We start from the raw sequence: 19,277 nt of genomic DNA, 5'->3' as shown, positions 1-19,277 counted from the left end.
AGAGAGAGATCACAAATACGCAGAGAGGCAGGCAGAGAGAGAGGAGGAAGCAGGCTCCCTGCGGAGCAGAGAGCCCAATGCAGGGCTCCATCCCAGGACCCTGAGATCATGACCTGAGCTGAAGGCAGCGGCTTAATCCACTGAGCCACCCAGGCGGCCCACCCCCTTGCCTTTTAAACATGCTCCTCCACATGTCAGGGTCTTTGTTCACACTGTTCCCTCCTCCAGAAATGCCCTTTCCTCCTCATTGGCTCAGCAAACTCCTGCTCATCTTTAAAGTCCCAGCTCAAAGTTCACCTCCTCTATGAAGCTTCCCTGGCTCCTTTATGTAGCTGTTAGTCCCTCCAAAGTGCCCCCGTACATAGCTCTTGGCTCGTTCCTTATATGTACGACTTGTACATCAGTGTTTTGTTCACCATCCATCTGTCTCTGCACTAGTCTGTGGCTTCCTGGAGGCCAGGGACTGTCTCTTATACTAGGAAGAGGACTAGTCCTCATACTGGGAATCTGTGTTCTATACATTCCTCGTATCTTCTGGTGCAGATGAACGAACACTGTCAGTAAGTGTGGAAGGCCCAGAGCGAGGGGGGGGGAGGAAAACAGCAAAGGGAAGGAGGGCATCAGTTCTGATCTGTGCCCAGTGGCCTGGCCTCCTGGTGATGAGCTTCCTCACGTGCCCTGGTGCCTCCCGGATCGAGCCCTCAGGTTCCTTCCTCTTCCTGACCCTGGGCCAAGGAGGATGCCCCCGCTAGCACCTCATTAACCCGGACGGCCTCCGCCCTGCCCTGAGAGGTGCCAGCCGGGCAAAGCTCTGAGCTCAAGTGAGTCTCCCTGTGAGGGAAGGGAGAAAGGACATGGAGCCCCAGAAAATCACCCGCACGCTCTGCATCCACAAAGCTCTGATCTTGAACAGACAGACCCTTTCTCATCAGCTGTGGGGTGGAGCTGGGGCATCCCTTGATGAAGGGTTTCCACACTAAGGGAGAAACTCAGGCTCGGAGAAGGAATAGGACTCAAGCCAGAGGTGGGAGGAAACCCCGGGCCGGCCAGGAGGAAAAACAATCATCCAGGTGCCCCTCTCTGGGCCAAGTGCCAGGTGCTCCCCAGGGCCCCAGAGTAGAGGCCGACACTCCAACTCTCTGGCTCTCTGGGCTTCATTCAGCTGCCTGAGCTGGGCTCCCCCACAGTCTGTCTGAAGGCGGCTCTCCACAGCAGAGTCATGGTTCTGGGGAAACAGAGGTTGTGAGGGCAAGGATCTGACAAAGCCAGAAAAGAAGGACTAGAAGCCAGGAGTCCCACCTCTTAGCTGACAGCTTGCACCCAGCCACACCCCCCACTTTTAGACTCCAGCTTTCCCTGGGAACCTCTCCTCCCAAGAGAGGCTGAAGACAGGCCCGGAGGCAGTGTCGGGCAGAGATTGGATCTCAGACTTGAGGGAAGTGAAAGGGTTAACTCTCTGTGTGTCCACTGGGCCAGTCCAGCCAGCTTGCCCAGAGCGCTATATGTCCAGGCCTGTCTCTGGTGTTCTCTCAATCTCCCTTTCCCGCATACTCCTCCGTCCCCCCTCTTCTGACTTTGCGAACAGAAGCTAGGGGCCCCTTGGCACCAGCTCTCTCTGGGGTGTCATTTAAGACTGCCTGTAATCACCATCTCCTGTTTATTACCCCTCTCTCCCTCATGGCTACTCTTGTCACCCCTAAATCTCTCTCTCTCACACACACACACACACACACCCATAGACACACACAAGCTGTGAATGGAAGAGAAAAGGGCTTCTCTTCAGTACAGGTCTGCCCTCCTCGACTGCTCTCTGGGAAACCAATGCTGATCAACCCAGAGACCGGAGGCAGGAGGTAGGATGTGGGAAGCTGGAGGAACTCTTCTGAAACAATGGAGCAATCACATAACAGCAAGCTCAGAGAAAAGAGGATTTGGGAGGGCAAATAGGAGGAGGGCGGAGGAAATTAGAAACCATCCCATGGTTTTAGGAGGAAAGTTAGGTGGAGGAAATTAGAAATCATCCCATAAACATTCCTCTCCCAAACAAAACGGAGTCATCAGAGTCCACGTGAGGACTAGAACACTTCCAGTCGCTTATGGATTTAAGCTGGCAGACAGGAGAGGAGCATGGAGGACCCTTTCCCTAGTGCTACAATGAGATTATGCTTTTGAAAGTGCTTCATAAATTCCCGAATGAGCTACAAATGGAAGGAGGCCTATCGGTCACTGCATGGCTGGCTGTGACAGGAAGACCACAGGGCAGGGTGGAGGTCCTGGGGCCTGGTTCCCCCCGCCCCTCCCCACCTCACCACAGACTCTTTGGCTTCTTGATTGTAAGATCACAATGACCCCGCACTGTGGACACTTCTGATCACCAACGCCCAGCACTCCTGTCAGGCGGTGTGTGCCATGAGGTGGGAATGTGAGAATGTGGTCCTTTCACACAGCGCCCGCCACTGCCCTTCCTTGAAGGCCTCTATGTCAGCAGCCCCAGCGGTGCCTGGGATGACACCCTCACGGCAGGTGGGGCCTGGGTGGGACATGCCCGTTGGCCAGTGAATGGTGGGGACGCCCCCATCTGACACCCCTGTCCTCCCACCCCCAGTCTCTGGTGGTGGGAGAAGCACTGGGTCAGGTCTTTGCCTGGTACCATCCCTGGAGCAAAGACAAAGTCCAGACATAGCCTTCCACCCGATGGCCAGGGCAGGCATGTGAGAGATAAGGGTCACACTTTGGACTCAGCCCAGAATGGGCACGAGGGGGCACAGGAGCCGCACTCACTGGCAGTCCCACTCCCCTGGAGCCGGCCACTCGCTGCACCTGAAAGCAAGGTGGGCACCAGAGAACACCGGGTCATTACTCTCGCCGCCTCCTGCGACGCCGAGCCTCACGTGTGTGCCTCATTACTCTGGTGCCCGGGAGGGGTCTGGCCGCGAGGAGAGGGCGCCAGGGTGGCGCGCGGTTCCCGGCCTTCCGCCCCGGCCGGGTGGCTGGTGAGTTCGGGTGCGAAGGAGGGAGGGGAAGAGGAGCCCTGCGCAGTGAGCTTTTCTTGCCCGGGGAGAGTGGCGGCTGCGTCACGGGTACCGGACCCTCCGTCCCGAGGGCCACACGGGCGCCCACACCGCGCGGCCGGGTCCGGGACCCGCGGTGAGAGGGCGGCGCCAGCCCGCGTCCCCGCCCCTCTCCCGCCACCTTCCCTCCCGGCCCGGCCCTGCGCTGCCCTGGTCCCGCGGGCCGCTCGGTCCCAGACCCAGGCCGGGCAGCGGGGCTGGCATTGCCGCGGGAGCCGTCGGGGGCCGGGAGCCCCGCGGGCGGCAGCGCGGGCGGCGGGCACGGGGACACCTGCGGACACAGGTGAGCGGCGGCGGGGCCGGGCGGACGGGGGCGGGGCGGGCAGGGGGCTGGAGCCGGCGCGGGCTGCGCGGGCGGCGCGGGCGGCGCGGGGGCGAGAGGCTGAGGCCAGCCGGCGTCCCAGCTCCTAAAGGACCAGGGGGAGGGAGAGGGCAAAGGAGACGGAGGCAGCCCTCGCAGGGAGGATTATTGGGAAGGGGCAGGGGAGACAATGAACTTTTTCCTCTTTCGCTCATAAATCAGAGAAAAGTAAGGGGAGGGCTGAGCAGGGGCCTCAAGCCCATCTGAAGGGGAACTAGCACATGCTTAGGCCTCTGCTCTCCAGGTCCTGCCCACTCAAAGGGTGGGTCCTCTATCCAGGTTTAAGGGGAAGGGATGGAGCCCCGGGCTGGCTCCCTGCTCCATGGAGGTTTCCTAGAGGCCCGGGAAGACCAAACACAGCCTGCTGTCTCTAAGCCAGCCACCTGATAGCTGTCCTCCCTCCCCTCCTGGTCTGTGGGCAGGAGGGTCCAGGTAAGGGGCGAGCAAACTGTCAGTAAAGAGCCAGACAGTAAATATTTCAGACTTGAAGTCTCTAGGGACAGTCTCTGTCACAACTAGCAAGAAAGCAGTGGTAGACAACTGGAAATGTGTAAATGTGGCTGTGTTCCAAGAAAACTTGATTTCGGGACCCTGAGATTTGAATTTTATATACTTTCCGTGTGTTAGGGAATATTCTTCTTCTTTTAATTTTTTTTTCCAATTATTTCCTCATGTCAAAAGCATTCTTAGGGGGCGCCTGGTTGGCTCAGTGGGTTAAAGCCTCTGCCTTCGGCTCGGGTCATGGTCCCAGGGTTCTGGGATCGAGCCCCACATTGGGCTTTCTGCTCAGCAGGGAGCCTGCTTCCTCCTCTCTCTCTACCTGCCTCTCTGCCTACTTGTGATCTCTGTCTGTCAAATAAATAAATAAAATCTTAAAAAAAAAAAAAACATTTTTAGTTTAGGTCTATACAGAAATAGTGGGTAGGTGGTACAATCTCCAGCATGCCCCCACCCCAGGGCTTCCCAGCACCTCTTCCCTAGGCCACAGGGAGGGTGTGGCCCCGTGCCTGGAAAGGACGGACATCCAGGAAGCCTGGGGATCTGCCTGTGACCCTTGCTCCCAGCTGCTCTGAGGACTACAGCATCCCTTGAGGCCAGTGAGGGAGCTGGTATGCCAGATGTGCTTACATGTAAGGGAGGAGGCATAGCTCCATGGGCTCCCTCCCCAGCATGCATGGCCATACCCTACCCCTACAAGTCACAGGGAGGCAGCTATACTCCTGCAGTAAGTGACAAGCCCTTGACCCTTCCTCCTCCACTTCATCATCTGCCCCATCCCCTCCCCCTCTTGGTCACCAACCTGGTGCCACTCACTGATCAAGGCTGACCCTTCCATTCCTTTTTTTTTTCTTTACAGCCTCAGGGGAACCTTTTCTCCTTGACATTGAAGCTATGACCCTTCAGAGGTGACCCAGGAAAGAAGAGATGCAGGCCTTTGTTCCTCCAGATGAGGGTCCCTTCCAAGGACTTGTGGCATCCCGCATTGAGACTTACGGGGGCCGGCATCAGGCCTCCAACCAGGGTTCTGCTGACCGTCTCCACTCCCAAGTTGCCCCTGGGTTGGTGAGTCCAGGGTGCCCCAAGAGTGACCTGGGAGGGGCAGGAGGGAGAATAGTGAGGCTTTCACATCTCTCTTACAGCTTCATGAGGTGGTCTATTCCTGTCCCTCACCCCTGCCTTCTTTCCTGGGTTGCGAGGGAGAGCAGGTTAGTGTTGATCCAGGCTCTCAGGACTCCACACCCATCCCAGGCAGATGGGTGAAGCCAGGCCCTTGGAGGAGGTGCTGTTAGACAGGTCTGAGGCCTGGAGTTGGTGGGGGGGGGGGGGTCATGGGGAGCAGGGAGCCTGGCACTTCCCAGACTCCCGCCTCTACTTGGGAGGAGCCTATGGGCTCCCTGAGGCCTGCTCTGTCTGAGTCAGCACTGAAGGAAGAGCAAAGGTTCAGGGTGTCCCTACTCTGCAAGTGGGGAGGGGGGTGGGGGCCTGTCTTGGCTTCCCCGCAGCTCCGCCCTCCTGGCCTGCCTGAAATGCCTGTCCTTTAGCCTCCAAGCTGCCCCTGCACCTTGAGACAGTTCTGCTTCCCACTGGGGGTATCCCCTGCCTTCCTGGAATAGGATTCGGCCCTGGGAGACAGGGAGGACAGCTGGGGACTCTCCCAGGCTGAGGGCCGGAAGGGAGACTAGGAAGTATGTGCTGTTAGGCCACAGGCAGATCAAGGAATGTGACCAGGCCTGCCCAGGAGGAGACTTGTGGCCGTGGTCTCAATCTCTCATGAGGAAGCACAGCCACTCCCAGCTGGAAAGGACACGGGCTGCTCCCTGGGGAGGAGGCCACACATGTGTGTGCCCTCATCCCCACATGCGAGGGAAGCCGTTCCCACGCAGGGGGAGCTGGGAGGGACCCAGAATGCAGCCCACACTGTGCCTTGTGCATGCACGCCCGCAGGACAGGGAGCACATATGTGAGCGGGCGGGCCCTGGGGGAGTATCCACACCAGAGCCCAGGCTTGTAGGTGCCTGTGCTCCTGCTCTAGAGGCCCCCCACTTCTGCCCCTGGGCCCACTAGGGAAGCCAAGTTGGCAGGCCCCTGCCCAGCTCAGCTTGGCCTCCCTGGCAGCAGTTGCTGTGACTCAGAGCAGGAGTGACTCACCCCAGACTGGTTTGAGGGGAGAGGTGAGCCAGCCCCACTTGCAGCGGTAGGGGACACCACCTGCAGTCAAGCCTAGCCCGCTACCTCTCTGGAACTTCGGGGAGAAGAGAGGCCCCCTACGAACTTACCCTGCTCTTCCTCCTCCTCCAGGATCCCGGTCACCGACGCCTCCATGGCTATGTCCCCTTTACCAAGGGCCCTGGCCAGGTCCGAGGTGTGTCTCCCCTCAAGATGCAAGAACCAGAGCCCGAGAAGAAGTATGGAGGCCCTTTGGGGGCTGGCCCACCACTTTCCCCCAAATTCAAGGTAAGAGGTCCCTCTTCTCCTGTCCCCAGGCTCACAGCCTGAGCTGTATTGTGCACAGATGATCAGAGCAGAGAGCGTGGCCAGCCGCTGTACAGGGCGGGATTCGGTTCTGTGGAGAGACCCTCTCAGGGACGCATCTGCAAGCCATGCTGCCTCATAAAAATGTCCGTTTTGTAGGCAAATGTCAGAATGTTGCCTGAGACCGCAGGTCCCTTGGTCTCCACCTGCAGGTCCCTGTGAGGGGTTCTGACTCGGAAGAGCCCTGGAAAGTATCTTTCCAGTCAGGGAGCCTCAGTCAGACTCCTCTCTCCGGCACGTTTCTGCAGGCCAAGATGCCTCTCCGTCCGTGTTCCAGCAATGCCCTTTTCCCTGTCCCCCAGGCTTCTGTGTCCCCACTCAGGGACGGTGCTGCTTGCCACCTCCCATTCCCAGACACACTCAGGCACGCATGCGCGCACACGCACGCATGCATGCACGTACCAGCGCGTGCAGCCATCCCCAGGCTGGGGGTCTGTGTGCCCAGGATATGGCCAGGATTAATCCCCTTTCCAGCTCCCCCAGGAAGTCAACAAGGCCCGCCAGCTGGAGATGAGGCTGCATACATTCAGCATGTTTGGGATGCCCCGCCTGCCCCCTGAGGAACGGCGGCACTGGGAGATCGGAGAGGGCAGCGACAGCAGCCTGGTCATCGAGAAGTCCTGGAAGGAGCTGGTGCCTGGGCACAAGGTGGGCCTGGAAGAGAGTCGTCCCTCCAGTGTCATAGACGCCCACAGACACCTCACGTCCGCCCTGGAAGGGGGGAAAGGCCTTGGGAAGTAGGGTCACGTGGGGAAAGCGTTTGGAGACATCTTGCTGTAGGTTCTACTCCTGGTTCTGCCACTTACTAGTGACAGCTTGATGGAGACAGGAAGCCTCTCTGGGCCTCAGTGGCTTCATCTGTAAAATGAGGATAACACCACTTACACACTTGAGGATTAAAAGGTCATCGTCTATGAAGTAGATCTAGTAGCATTTAAACAGGTGGCAGCTGCTGTTCTTGTTATCATTCCCCAACTGAACCAGTGCTGTCCCCACCCCAGGAGATGAGCCGAGAGCTTTGCCACCAACAGGAAGCGCTTTGGGAGCTGCTGACCACCGAGCTGATCTATGTGCGGAAGCTCAAGATCATGACCAATGTGAGTTGCTCCCGTCCCCGGCCCAGGCAACACCTCAGCCATCCACCCATCTCCCTTACATGGTCCCCCACTCCCCCAGGCCAGGAAGGGAGGGCCATGGAGAGGGGCGGAGGGAAGGGGGGGACACGTAACCAGGAGATCCCCCCATCAGAGACCCGCTGGGGATCTTGGGAATCAGGTTAGCAGTGGTGAAGCTGGGATGGAGATACATTGAAGGGCTAAGTTGGGGTCCCCAGAGCTGGAGGTCAGGTGTTGACACCCTTGGCTTTCCCTGCCCAGCTCCTGACCGCCGGCCTGCTGAATTTGCAGCGAGTGGGGCTGCTGACCGAGGTAAGTGGGCAGTCAGGAGGACCTGGCCACATCCCAAGCTCTGAGGCCACAGAATGGGGGTGGGCTCCCAGAAAGCCTCCCAGCCTGCTCTGTCTGGATTCCCATGGCCTCATTTTCCAGGACACCCCCTGCCCTCCTACTCCCCTTCCTTCTCTAGACCCCAAGCAGGCTGGCCTCTGCTCTTTTCCAGGACTCAGCGGAGCTCAGCCCAAGTGCCAGAGGAGTAGAAGGGAAAACCCTAGCCCCTTAGATCTCTCAGCTCCCCTGCAAGTTTCATCCTGAGCCCACCCTCCACCAGCCAAGCTTACGGGTCCTTGCCTGTCCGTGGCCAGAGCTGTCTGACGGTGACCTGCCAAGGCCTGTGGCTGAGTTCTGCTCCCTCCTCCAGGTATCAGCTGAGACCCTCTTTGGAAATGTCCCCAGCCTGATTCGAGCCCACAAGAGCTTTTGGGAGGAGGTGCTGGGGCCCACCCTGGGGGAGACTCGAGCCTCAGGCCAGCCTCTGGACCCTGTCAGCCTGCAAAATGGCTTCTTGACGGTGAGACATGGCAAAGGGCCACATCTGGCTGGGGCAGGCCTGGGAGGGCCCAGAGAGGTCCTGTCTGCAGGGTATGCCTCTGTCACTTGAGTTCTTCTATGGCTTGAAGGGGGTCTGAGAGCACAGCCCCCACCCCAGGATATTGCCTCGCCTCCTGCCCTTCATTCTACAGGTATGACCTCTGTCCCAAAGGTTCTTTGGTCTTTGGGTGACTCTTTGGCAATGAAACGCAGCTATCTCAGGGAAGGGTTACACCTGATTTCTTAACTACAGAATCTCACTTCTTGGCCGGAGATGCATTGCCAAACAGCTGGGAGAAGAAGGGGGTCTAAGCATCCTCTGGGTGCATGAGGGAGGGGCCGTAAAAGGCCCCAGATCACACAGAGTATGGAGAAATGGGACAAGAGAAAGCAAGAGGCCTGGGGTCAGACTTTCTTCCACAATTTTACCTGACCAGGAAGATGTGGGCCTTGCAGAGCCAGAATGGGGTCCAGAGGTTGGGGGGAGCACTCATCTCCTGGGAACAAGCCCAGGAACAGGGCTTCTGGGCAAGACTCAGGTCACTAGCCACCACCCGTGTGAAATGGGACCTGCAGAGTCCTGCAAACATTCCAGCTGAATTATTGATGATGGGAGAGTACGTCCAGAGCGGCAGGGGCTGTGCACGGAGCCTGAAAGCGTAGCAGTGGGTCTGCCTCTGGGGACCTCAGCTTCTCCCTAGAATCCAGAGAGAGGGACTGGCAGTCGCAGGTAGGGGAAAGGGGGGGATAGGGACTGGCAAGAGCTGGACTAAGCGTCAATGAGAGGCTCTCCCCGCTGCTCCCCGTGCTCTGCAGCTGGAGGCCAGATTTCATGACCTTCTTCCCCCTGCCTGCCCATATCTCTCCCTCAGTTCAGCCAGCGGTTCCAGCCCTATGTCCAATACTGCCTACAAGTGAAGCGGACCATGGCTTACGCCCGGGAGCAGCAAGACAATAATCCTCTCTTCCATGCCTTTGTGCAGGTGGGAGAGGGGGTGCTGGGAAGGGGGCTGGGGCGGACCCTAGACCTCCAGGTCATCCCTGATCTCCAGCTGGGTCCGAGGCCATCGCCGTCACTGCAATGGGGGCAGCAGGGGGCTTGCAGACTCCCGACCCCCTGCCCTCCTCTGCTGGCAGTGGTGTGAGAAGCACAAGCTCGCGGGGAGACAGATGCTGGGGGACCTGCTCATCAAGCCCCACCAGCGGGTCACCAAGTACCCACTGCTGCTCCAGGCTGTGCTTAAGAGGAGTCCTGAGACACACGTCCAGGAGGCACTGAGCGCCATGGTAGGTGGCCTGGCAGTGCCATGTCCTCAGAAGCTGGGGACTGGCATGTGGGAACTGATTTCCAGGAACTCTCAGGGGTCTCTTTCTTCATACGTATGTGGCCGCGTGGCACCGGCTGGCCGTCCGTGCTGTCACTGACTGGGGGAGACATACAGGGTAAGGGGCTGAGCTCTTCCTCCTTCCACACCCCACCCATCACGTAGATTGCCTCTGTGGACTCCTTCCTGCGACACATCAACCAACTGGTCCACCGGAGCGAGGAGCAGGAGAGCCTGGTGGCTGCAGCCCAACGCATCGGGCCCTACGACGTGCTGGAGCCGTCCAGCGAGGAGGTGGAGAAGGTGAGGGAGGGCAGAGGCAAGGAGGCACAGAGCAAGCAAGGTCCCCAGGGAAACAGAAGAAGCAGAGGCCTGGAGGAGAAGGGGCAGAGGGGCCAGGGAGGGGCCGTGCGCATCACTCCTCCCACACGAGGAGTTCCAGAGAGTGAGAAGGAAGTACTCGATGCTTCTTCTCCCTCCAAGAGAGCAAGGATGAGAAGGGAAGGTGCCAGTGACAGAACAAAGAACCACCATGGCTGGGAGGGGGAGGCAGCCCTGCCCAGCCCCATGATCCTCCCCACCCCATGTCCCTCAGAACCTGCGTCCGTTCTGCACCCTGGACCTGATGTCGCCCATGCTGGGGGTTGCTTCTGAGTACATCAGGCAGCTGCTGCTGGAGGGACCCGTGCGAGTGAAGGAGGGGCGAGAAGGGAAGGTGAGGGGCTATGGGGAAGCTCGGAGAAGGTGGGACGCAGATCGCAGAGAAGGGAGGGATGCCAGGGGACAGAATAAGAATCAGGAAAGCTGGAAATGGGCCCAGAGATGTGTTCGTGTGTCTGTCTGTCTGCGTCTGTGTGTGTTGGGAGGAGGACATGGCATGGCAAAGCTCTGGTTGTTTGTATGCCCCTGAGTCAGCCACATTCCTGGCCTATAAAGCGAGAGACAGGACCAAAGTGACACCCCTTCCAGCCCTAGCACTCCACAGTTGTGCACTTGTCCCCTGTGCACGTGTGCACCCATGCGCACACACAACGCAGGGGCCTGATCTGTGTCCCACTCTTCCCCTGCTCCAGCTGACCCTGTCTCTTTCTCCTACGCATGGCTTCCCAGCTGGACGTGCACCTCTTCCTCTTCTCTGACATGCTCCTAGTGACCAAGCCCCAACGCAAGGTCAACAAAGCCAAGGTCATCCGCCCCCCACTCATGCTGGAGAAGCTTGTGTGCCAACCACTACGGGACCCTAGTATGTCTCTTCTTTGGGGACCTTTTCCCTCTCCTTTCCTCCTGGCAAGGGGAAGGCGCAGTCAAGATGGGCATCAAATAAGGTCTAGCCCTTGAGCAGACCTTCTCCTCCGCCCAGACAGCTTCCTGGTGATCCATCTCACTGAATTCCACTGTGTCTCCAGTGCCTTCACCGTACACTGTTCCAGCGCTACAGACCGTGCCCGGTGGCTAGAGAAGACCCAGCAGGCCCAGGTATGTGAAAGCCAGAAGTGGGGAGGGGTGGTGGGGTCCTCAGAGGTCAGAGATGGGAGCGCAAGAGGGAACGAGGAAGAGAAAGAGGCTGGGATGGATGCGGGTTCAGTCCGGGTCAGCCCCTCAGGAGGGAGACATAGCCTTGACCATCCGCAAGAGCAGGAAAGAAAGCCTTTGGCCAGCGACTGTACCAGTCACTGGAGAGCCCAAGACAGCGTCCCCTGAAGGTCTTTATACCCTGAAACAATAATGTCGGAACTTCGTCTTCCATTCGACGCCAGTGGAGCCCTTGCTAGGTGCGGGCCCTGGCTGGGTGCTAGGGACTCAGAAAAGAATAAAGCATCCTCCCTCCCTTCAGGGAACATGGCCAACAGCCCAGCTTGACAGATTAGTATACAAATAATGGAAACACGTATGCAGAATGGAACTGTGGCCAAGGAGGGAGTAATTCGTTCTGTCTGGTGGGTTGGTTGGGAAAGGGACAGCGCAGAGGTCAGATGCTGTGACACCTTGACAGAGGGGTGATGGTCTGATCACCATTTCTGGGGATATCTCGGAGTTTATAGGGGAACGAGGATGGGAAAGAAGTGTATTCCAAATGGAGAAGCAGAATGTGCTGATGTGGAAAACATGAAACACCATGTGTGTGGAGAGAACCACTGGCCTAGGAGCTCATATTACCAGGATATGGAGTCCAAGGGCAGGTGTAGTGGCAGAGCGGCTGGGAGGTAGGTACTACCAGATGGTGCCTCCTACAGGATGCTCTGCTAAGGAAGCTGAACTGTGTCCTCTAGATGACAAGGAGCACGTGACGGTATTTAACAGGGCAGATTCATGTGATAAAAGCTAGAGGAATTCAAAAGATCCAAATGGAGCTGTACTAGTTACCACAAACTTAATGGCTTAAAGCAGCAGAAACTTATTCTCTCACAGTTGTGGAAGCCAGAATTTAGACATCAAAGTGTCAGCAAGCCCACCTGTTTCCCCTTCCAGACGCTAGGGGAGAATCGTTTGCCTCTTCAGCTTCTGGTGGCTTCAAGTGTTCCTTAGCTTGTGTCCGTCTCACTCCAGTCTCTGCCTCTGTCTTCTTGCGGCCTTCCTCTCTGTGTGTCTCTGTGTCCAAATCTCCCACTCCCGTCTCTTACGTAGCCACCAGTCTACCCTAAAGCCAGGATGATCTCATCTTGAGATCCTTAACTGAATATCTTTGCACATCTGCAAAGACCCTTTTTCCAAATAAGTGCAGAACCTTCCAAATAGGTTCTAGGGGTGAGGACCTAGACGTATCTTTCTGGAACCACTATTCAACCCACCACTGGAGCAGAATGGCCAGAGAGTAAAGATTTAAATTGGCCTTTTAAGTCTAGGGAAGACCGTGAGCAGAACGTCAAGGGAGCAGTTGGGTTGGATTATTTTGGGGACAGTGACCATATCTGTCTAAGTCTAGAGCAAAGGATTTGTGTGAGCAAGTGATGAGAGGGCAGGTTCTACAGGGCTCCCAAGAGCTACAGAAGAGTGTAGACAGGACAAGGTTGAATTGAGTGGGCTGACAAGACAGCCACCATAGATTCTTGAGCAAGAAATTGCCATGGTGAAATCCATGTGTTCGTCTTGGATTGACAGCTGGCAGGGTGATAGGTGGGCTGGAGGAGGAAGAGATTGGTGGCGGGAGATTTACTGTACTAGTTCGGGTGTGAAATACAGGGGTTTAGTGCCATGTTCTTAGGAACATGTTGCAAAAAGGGGGAGGGGAAATGTGTAGGGGATGGGGGTAGAGAAAGGAACTAAAGAAGAAGGAAGAGACAGATGAGCCTTTGGGAGGCTGTGGTTAAAAGCCCGCACTGAATGCAAGAACTGGTTCAGACACCAGTTCTACCTCTTCCTAGCTGGGTGATCTTGGGTGAATTATGTGCCCACCCCCCCTCCCCAAGCTTCCATGTCTTCACCTGCAGTGGACTTAAATAATAACAGTCCTTGCCTCATGGGGAAGAGTCAAAGAAGTCATTCTGATTAAGCAGGCAGCCTACTACCCAGCCCTAGGTAAATGCTCCTGATGGAGGTCACAGCTTAGAAAGGACAAAGCATGACTTCCTTCCCAAAGTTCCCATTTGAAAGATTGCTTTGGCAATGGAACCCCTGAGTGAAATGAAATCTTAACAAAGAGAGAAACCTATTGGGTTAGTTGTTGCTTCCTGAGAGGGTGAGTCTAGGGTACTATTCGGTTTTAAGCAGAAGCACTTTGAAAAGGATGTAGTGGGGGGTAGCCAAGTGGAGATATCTTAGGGGCTTTGGAAAGGATAGAAACATAGCCCTGAGGTTCAAGTGGGGACAAAGGATGAACTATGAAAGTTGCTAAGAGAATAGATCTTAAGATCTCTTACCATAAGAGAAAAAAAAAATTTTTTGTGAAGTGTATAGTGACGATGTTACAAAGACTTACTGAAGTGATTATTCTGTAATATATACAAATATTGGATCATTACTCTGTACACCCTAAACTAATATAATGTTATACGTCAATTATATCTCAGTTACCAAAAAAGGGGACATTTTGAACAAAAAAAGACTATTTCTAAAGAAGGCAACTTCACTATTTTTACAGTTTAAATCAAATTAGTGGTTCTCATAGCGCTTGCTTTAATGAATAGATAATAATGATTTGTCATTGGCACATTAGGTCATTAGGGCTTCTGGGACTTGTGAAAGTGGTTTTGTTCTTTAAACAATTTTAAGCATCCTTCCTGCCATCTTATCTATAATACCGTATCATCATGTGGAGAGCTTATTTAAGAGAAGGAAATTTAGAGCTTAGTCTCTGTTTAAATAGTATATTGAAAACTATGAATTAGGAGAGTAAAAAAGAAATATCAGGATTTTGCCATTTAAAAAAAGAAAGAAGAATGAAAGACAGACAGGGCCTCAAGATCTTGTGTCTTTCAGCCCTGCAGGCCTGCCACTTCCTTGAATACCTAAACAAGCCACAGAACTCCCCAGGGCAGCAGATGGGGGGCCCTTACTGGAGCCCCTTTCCTTCACCACCCCACTGTCAGAACTTTCTCTTCTTCCTTTGGTTCCCAGTCCCAAGGTGACACATACCCACTCCACCCCCAGGAGACCCCTACAAACTATTAGGATTTTATTCTAACCAATTCACCTTCAGAAGTCTCACTCCTGGTTAACAGGGGAAAGGAGGTCACTTCTGATATATAACCAGGCAGCACACAAGCTTCCTGGCCTCGTTTAGCAAAGCAAAGGACAAAGAAACTGAAATTAGTTTGTCCTGCTATTGTCTCACCCCGAATTCTTAAAGAAAACTGCTCTCTATTGCCACCAGTCTTTGTAAACTGATGAGGGCAGTAGAACGTGGGGCCCCTCCATAGAGAAACCGCCCAGGGATGGCGCTACTGCTTTCTCCCCTCGCAGAAATGTAAGTGCAGCTTTATTCCCACAGGTCTAGCCTGGACAGCCTAAGCTTTTAGAAAAAAAAATGAACTTCTCCAGGGAAGACAGACTAAATCCTGGGAAAGGTCCATGCTTAGGGTCTGGGAAGAGGAAGAAGGAACCAGTGGTGGGAACAAAAAAAAGCCGTAAGAGACAGAGGTCAAAAAATGGCCAGAGGGAGGCTGAAGCGGGCAGCTGAGGGATTAGCTGGGCCCAGCTCTCACCTGTTACTTTTGCTCTCACGGAAGTTACATCACGTCTCCAACCCCAGTCCCCATCTGAGGAGTTGCAGTGATAGTGGGCACCTCCATGCAGGAGCGATGGGACAATTATTACTGCCGCTTGGCACAAGGCCCAGCACTTACTGGCGTTCCATAAATGTTTGTTATTGTCATCACTAGAAGACAGTGGTGGTCAGTGGCGCCTGGGCAGGGCTGTGTGCTGACTGGGGAAAGGCCTCACAGCGGTTCAGAGTCCGTGGGCACCTTGAGAGATCCATGCTAGTCCACTTGGGCAGCTCTGGGAGGAGCAGATAAATCTAGGAGCCACCCCAGAGGCAGCAGCGGGAAGAAGAGGTGTTTCTGGTCAAGGCTGTGTTCTCTACCAGAGCAAAGGAAGAAGAATCCTGCTGGGGGAGCCCTCCTTCCTCTTCTTGGCTTTGTGGAGGGGTCACATTTTGGCTCAGGAACCCATTTCCTCTTCCCTTCCCAACTTGTCTGTCCTCTTCCCCAAACTGAGAAGATCCTCCCAGGGTTGCTGGGGAGGCTTGGCATGTCTGGGAGGACCTCAAACAGCCCCGTTCCTGATGCCTCCCTCCCTGCTTTTTCCTATGGTCGGGCCAGGGGCACATTGAGTGGAGATGCTTGTATTACCCCACCCCTTCCTTCCAGTTCTTTCCTTCCCCACACCATCCCTGTCCTGGACTTCCCAGACACTCTATTGAACTCGGGTCGTGTGGGGCCAAGGGCACGACATCTCAGCCGACCAGCAGGCTGCTCCAGCTCCATCCTGACTCCAAGAACGACTCCGCCCACCGTCCTTATTTCTTGTTCCATCCCACATTGGAGAGGAGGGAGGAGATCATAGAACCTGGCCCTGATGTGCTGGTTTCCTACCCCCAGGCACCATCATCCCTTGCTCCGGCCAACTCTCTAGTCTTTTGAGACTGCTAAGAATCTTTGCACTGCTTTGTCACTCATGAGACTGAGGGACTGGACACCCAGAGAAAGGAAACTTGCCATATAAACCTGATGCCAGTTCCCTATCCCTGTTCATCCATTTTTCCAACATGTCTCTGTCCGGACCCAGATGCCCGCTGTGTTTCTGGAGAGGCTTTGAGGAGGCCCAAGTGTCCAGAAGTTGCAGGTTCATATACCTCAAGCGGGGGAGATAATCAAAATATTTAACAATCAGTATGGCATGGTCATTATCGAATTAGAGTGGGGCATCTTGGGGGTGAGGGGGTGCCCTAGAGATCCCCTGCTGTGCCATGTTATTGCTCCAGCCGCTGGATCTTAAGGGATGGGGTAGTCCTAGGGAAGGGAGACAGGAGGCTGAGAGAGCAATTATGGAAGTACTCCAATATTTAAACAATGATATGGCCATACTAGAGAGTACTGATATCAGAGCTGCCCACCGCTGCCAACAGCACCTCCTTTTTGCCCAGCCTCTGCCTTCAACCTCTCTGCAGGTTCTGCTGCCTTCCCTCCCCCTCCACAAGCAAACATTGTCCTTTAGCAACTTTCCACCCTTTAAGGCTGCCCTTCAGTGCAGTTGCCGAACCAGGACTCAAAGAGAAGGCCCAGTCCCAGTTCTGTTTCTCTTCCCGTGGGACCTCAAGCAAAGCCTTTGCCTCTCTAGGTCCTGTTTCCTCATCTGTAAAATGGGCTGGTATCCATGGTGTGTATCAGATGACCGCAGGCCTGTGGAGGGGCCCTGCCAGCCACTTCTCAGATGTCACTACTTGATTCTGAGGGCACCTGTGTGAAAATGTTGGGGGAAGAAGACAGAAAATATAGTGTACCCTCTCTCCATTCCTCTTGCAATGGTCTTGCTTTCATCCCTGAAGGAGAGCAGAGGAGAGAGCCTGACCCTGTCCACCCTGGTGGCAGGAGTAACTTGAGGCCCAGCACCATTCAGAACACTTACATCGCCATCACTATCTATCAGGGCAGGCTTCCTGATGGAGGGCACAGACTGGATAGAGGGCTGGCAAAGGGGACATGAGAAGCAGGAAGAACTGTGCAAGCCGGAAAAGGAGACTTCTGTTCACCCCACCCACGCCTCCCAGGGCCAGCTCAGGAGTTCAGATCCTGGCTCCATCCCACTGTCTTTTGCTTTATGACCTTGACAGTTACTTATCCTGAGTTTTTCCGTAATAAGGAGGAATAAAGAGTATCTACCTCATAGGCTTTATAATATATTCAGAATCTGTGAGGATTAAATGAAATAATGTATGTAGCACACTTAGCACCAGTCTGGCATACAGCAAGTCTTCATCAATGAAAGTATGGCTATCCCAGGTCACCCTGCAAAAGCTGAAGGCAGAGGAGTATGTCCAACAGAAGAGGGAGCTCCTGGCTCTCTACAGGGACCAGGACCAGGAGTCCCCAGGCACCAGGCCCTCCTCGCCTTCCCTGGAGGGCTCTCAGAGCAGCGCAGAGGGGAGGTAAGACCCACAGGGACCACAGGTCTCTCAAAGGGGGGGCGGGGTTGCTGCGGGGAGGAAGGGAGAGAAGAGAAACCCACAAGGCAGAGAAATGTCAACACCGCTTTCCCGGGCATTGGAAAGAGATTGAGGAACCCAGGCTATGGGTTGGAGCAGAACAGGTTTGGATCAGTCATGCTAAGGACCACATGGGACAGCCTGGGGGATGAGTCAGTCTCTGGCTGCCTGGGGGTGGGGTGGGAGGCAGCAAAGGAAACAGACACAAGCAACCTGAGCTCCCTGAGAGGAGCAGGCTCCCCAGGCCGGGGATGGAGAAGCAAAGCCAATGTGGATTTGCAGAATGTTCCAGCTGCAGGGATCCGGTGAGTCCAAATCCCCGGAGAGGGTGAGAGGTTCATTCACAGTGACATAGCTGTTCAGCAGCGTGGTTAAGGAAAAAAAGACCCATCACTGGGGGATAACCTCAGGGGAGCTCTGGCAGCCTTTGGCAAATTCCTGAGCACCTGCTTGGTACAAGGTCCTGGCCCAGGTGCTGTGGCTAAAATGCCTTAGGGGAGCTTATAGTCTAGCCAGCAAGATGAGAACATAACCTCACGGTGTGAAGGTGATACCAAAGCAAGTTTGGAGGAGGGGCCATTTCTGGATGGGATGAGGCTTCCTGGACTTGAACTTGACCCTGCGGCATGGGACTCTAACCATTTACTATTATGGTTACTTGTAGGACCCCTGAGTTCTCCACCATCATCCCCCACCTGGTAGTGACAGAAGACACAGATGAAGACTCTCCGTTGGTTCCAGATGATACCTCAGACTCTGGCTATGGCACCCTGATCCCAGGCTCCCCCAAAGGGCCCTACCATTTGAGCCGACTACGCTCACAGGCCCTTCGGCGTGACCCTCGCCTCACCTTCTCCACCCTGGACCTCCGAGATGTTCCTCTGCGCCCTCAGCCTCCTAATCCCCAAGCTCCCCAACGTCGAAGTGCCCCTGAACTGCCAAGGGAAGTTATCCAAAGAGGAAGCAGCCTTCCCAGGGGTGATCCACCAACCTGGTCGGAGGAAGAAGACCGGACCTCAGTGGGAGGGAATGTGGTAGCAGAAACCTTGCATCGGGCCCGACTTCGGGGAAAGCTCCCCCCATCCCCAACCCACACAGACTCTGCTGGGGAAAGCCCCTGGTCCTCAGGGGATGAGGAAGAGGGGTCCCTCTTCCTGGGAACTGGCTGCACCCCCTCCTCCCGTACCCTCCGGGCTGAAGATATGCTCAGAGAGATCCGGGAAGACCTGGCCAGCCAAAGGATCGAGGGCATCCCCGAGCCTGGGAACAGCAAGCCTCGGAAACTGACCTGGGGCCAACTGCAGAAGATGCGTGGATCCTACATCCTACAGCTGGACACCCCCATGTCCGTGTCGTAAGTGCTGAAGGGAATGTGGCCTGGGAGGGAGTGAAGAAGGCTGGTATGGAGCGGGAGGGGGTGCCAGAATAGGGCCTCAGTGGGGACGGAGTCAGTAGAGGAGGGCAATACCAGAGCAGGGGCGATGGCATGGAAGGGCACTCAGCCTCACTCTTCACGCCACATCGGACCTGACCTGACTCCCACCTCCTTTCTTTTCAGAGAGGTGTGAGGAACCCTCAGGACTTTTGGCATTTCTCCCAGAGGAAATCTCTCCCCAAGAGTGCTGGTCACCACCCCACCCCTGGACTCTACCTCAAGGACCACACCTCCCACTGAGAAGCCTGGCTCAGGCACTCTGCCTCTCCTGCTCTGAAGGCTTTGGGATCAAGGGCTGTACATTTTTGTACCGTGGACATACCAGAGCCCCACATAAAGTCGTGCATAAAAATGACCGCCTGCTCATCGCTAGACAAGGGCGGAAAGAACCTGATGGGGAGGGGGGTCACAGAATTCACACGGGC

The 19,277-nt window shown here is 55.4% G+C and overlaps 1 protein-coding gene across 5 annotated transcripts; it reads left to right on the top strand.

Annotated features, from left to right (window-relative positions):
- The first annotated feature begins 2,750 nt into the window (after positions 1-2,750).
- Positions 2,751-19,178, top strand: PLEKHG6 (pleckstrin homology and RhoGEF domain containing G6). Of its 5 annotated transcripts, none has more exons than XM_046011897.1 (16): positions 2,751-2,993; positions 4,790-4,995; positions 6,232-6,387; positions 6,940-7,113; positions 7,467-7,562; positions 7,842-7,892; positions 8,281-8,430; positions 9,323-9,433; positions 9,588-9,737; positions 9,941-10,078; positions 10,371-10,490; positions 10,886-11,018; positions 11,136-11,251; positions 17,215-17,360; positions 18,082-18,771; positions 18,976-19,178. In XM_046011897.1, exons 2-16 carry the CDS (start codon positions 4,858-4,860, stop codon positions 18,983-18,985), a joined length of 2,379 nt encoding a protein of 792 aa, XP_045867853.1. In that variant the 5' UTR covers positions 2,751-2,993; positions 4,790-4,857; the 3' UTR covers positions 18,986-19,178. The 5 variants fall into 5 exon arrangements, 4 of the variants coding, with proteins under 4 accessions (XP_045867853.1, XP_045867855.1, XP_045867852.1 ...); XM_046011896.1 differs by lacking the exon at positions 2,751-2,993 and adding an exon at positions 3,016-3,354; XM_046011898.1 differs by lacking the exon at positions 2,751-2,993 and adding an exon at positions 3,490-3,864.
- The last annotated feature ends 99 nt before the right edge of the window (positions 19,179-19,277 follow it).

This window comes from Meles meles, chromosome 7, assembly GCF_922984935.1.
Source record: "Meles meles chromosome 7, mMelMel3.1 paternal haplotype, whole genome shotgun sequence".
NCBI classification, from domain to species: domain Eukaryota; kingdom Metazoa; phylum Chordata; class Mammalia; order Carnivora; family Mustelidae; genus Meles; species Meles meles.
This window is presented reverse-complemented; position numbering and strand designations above follow the sequence as displayed.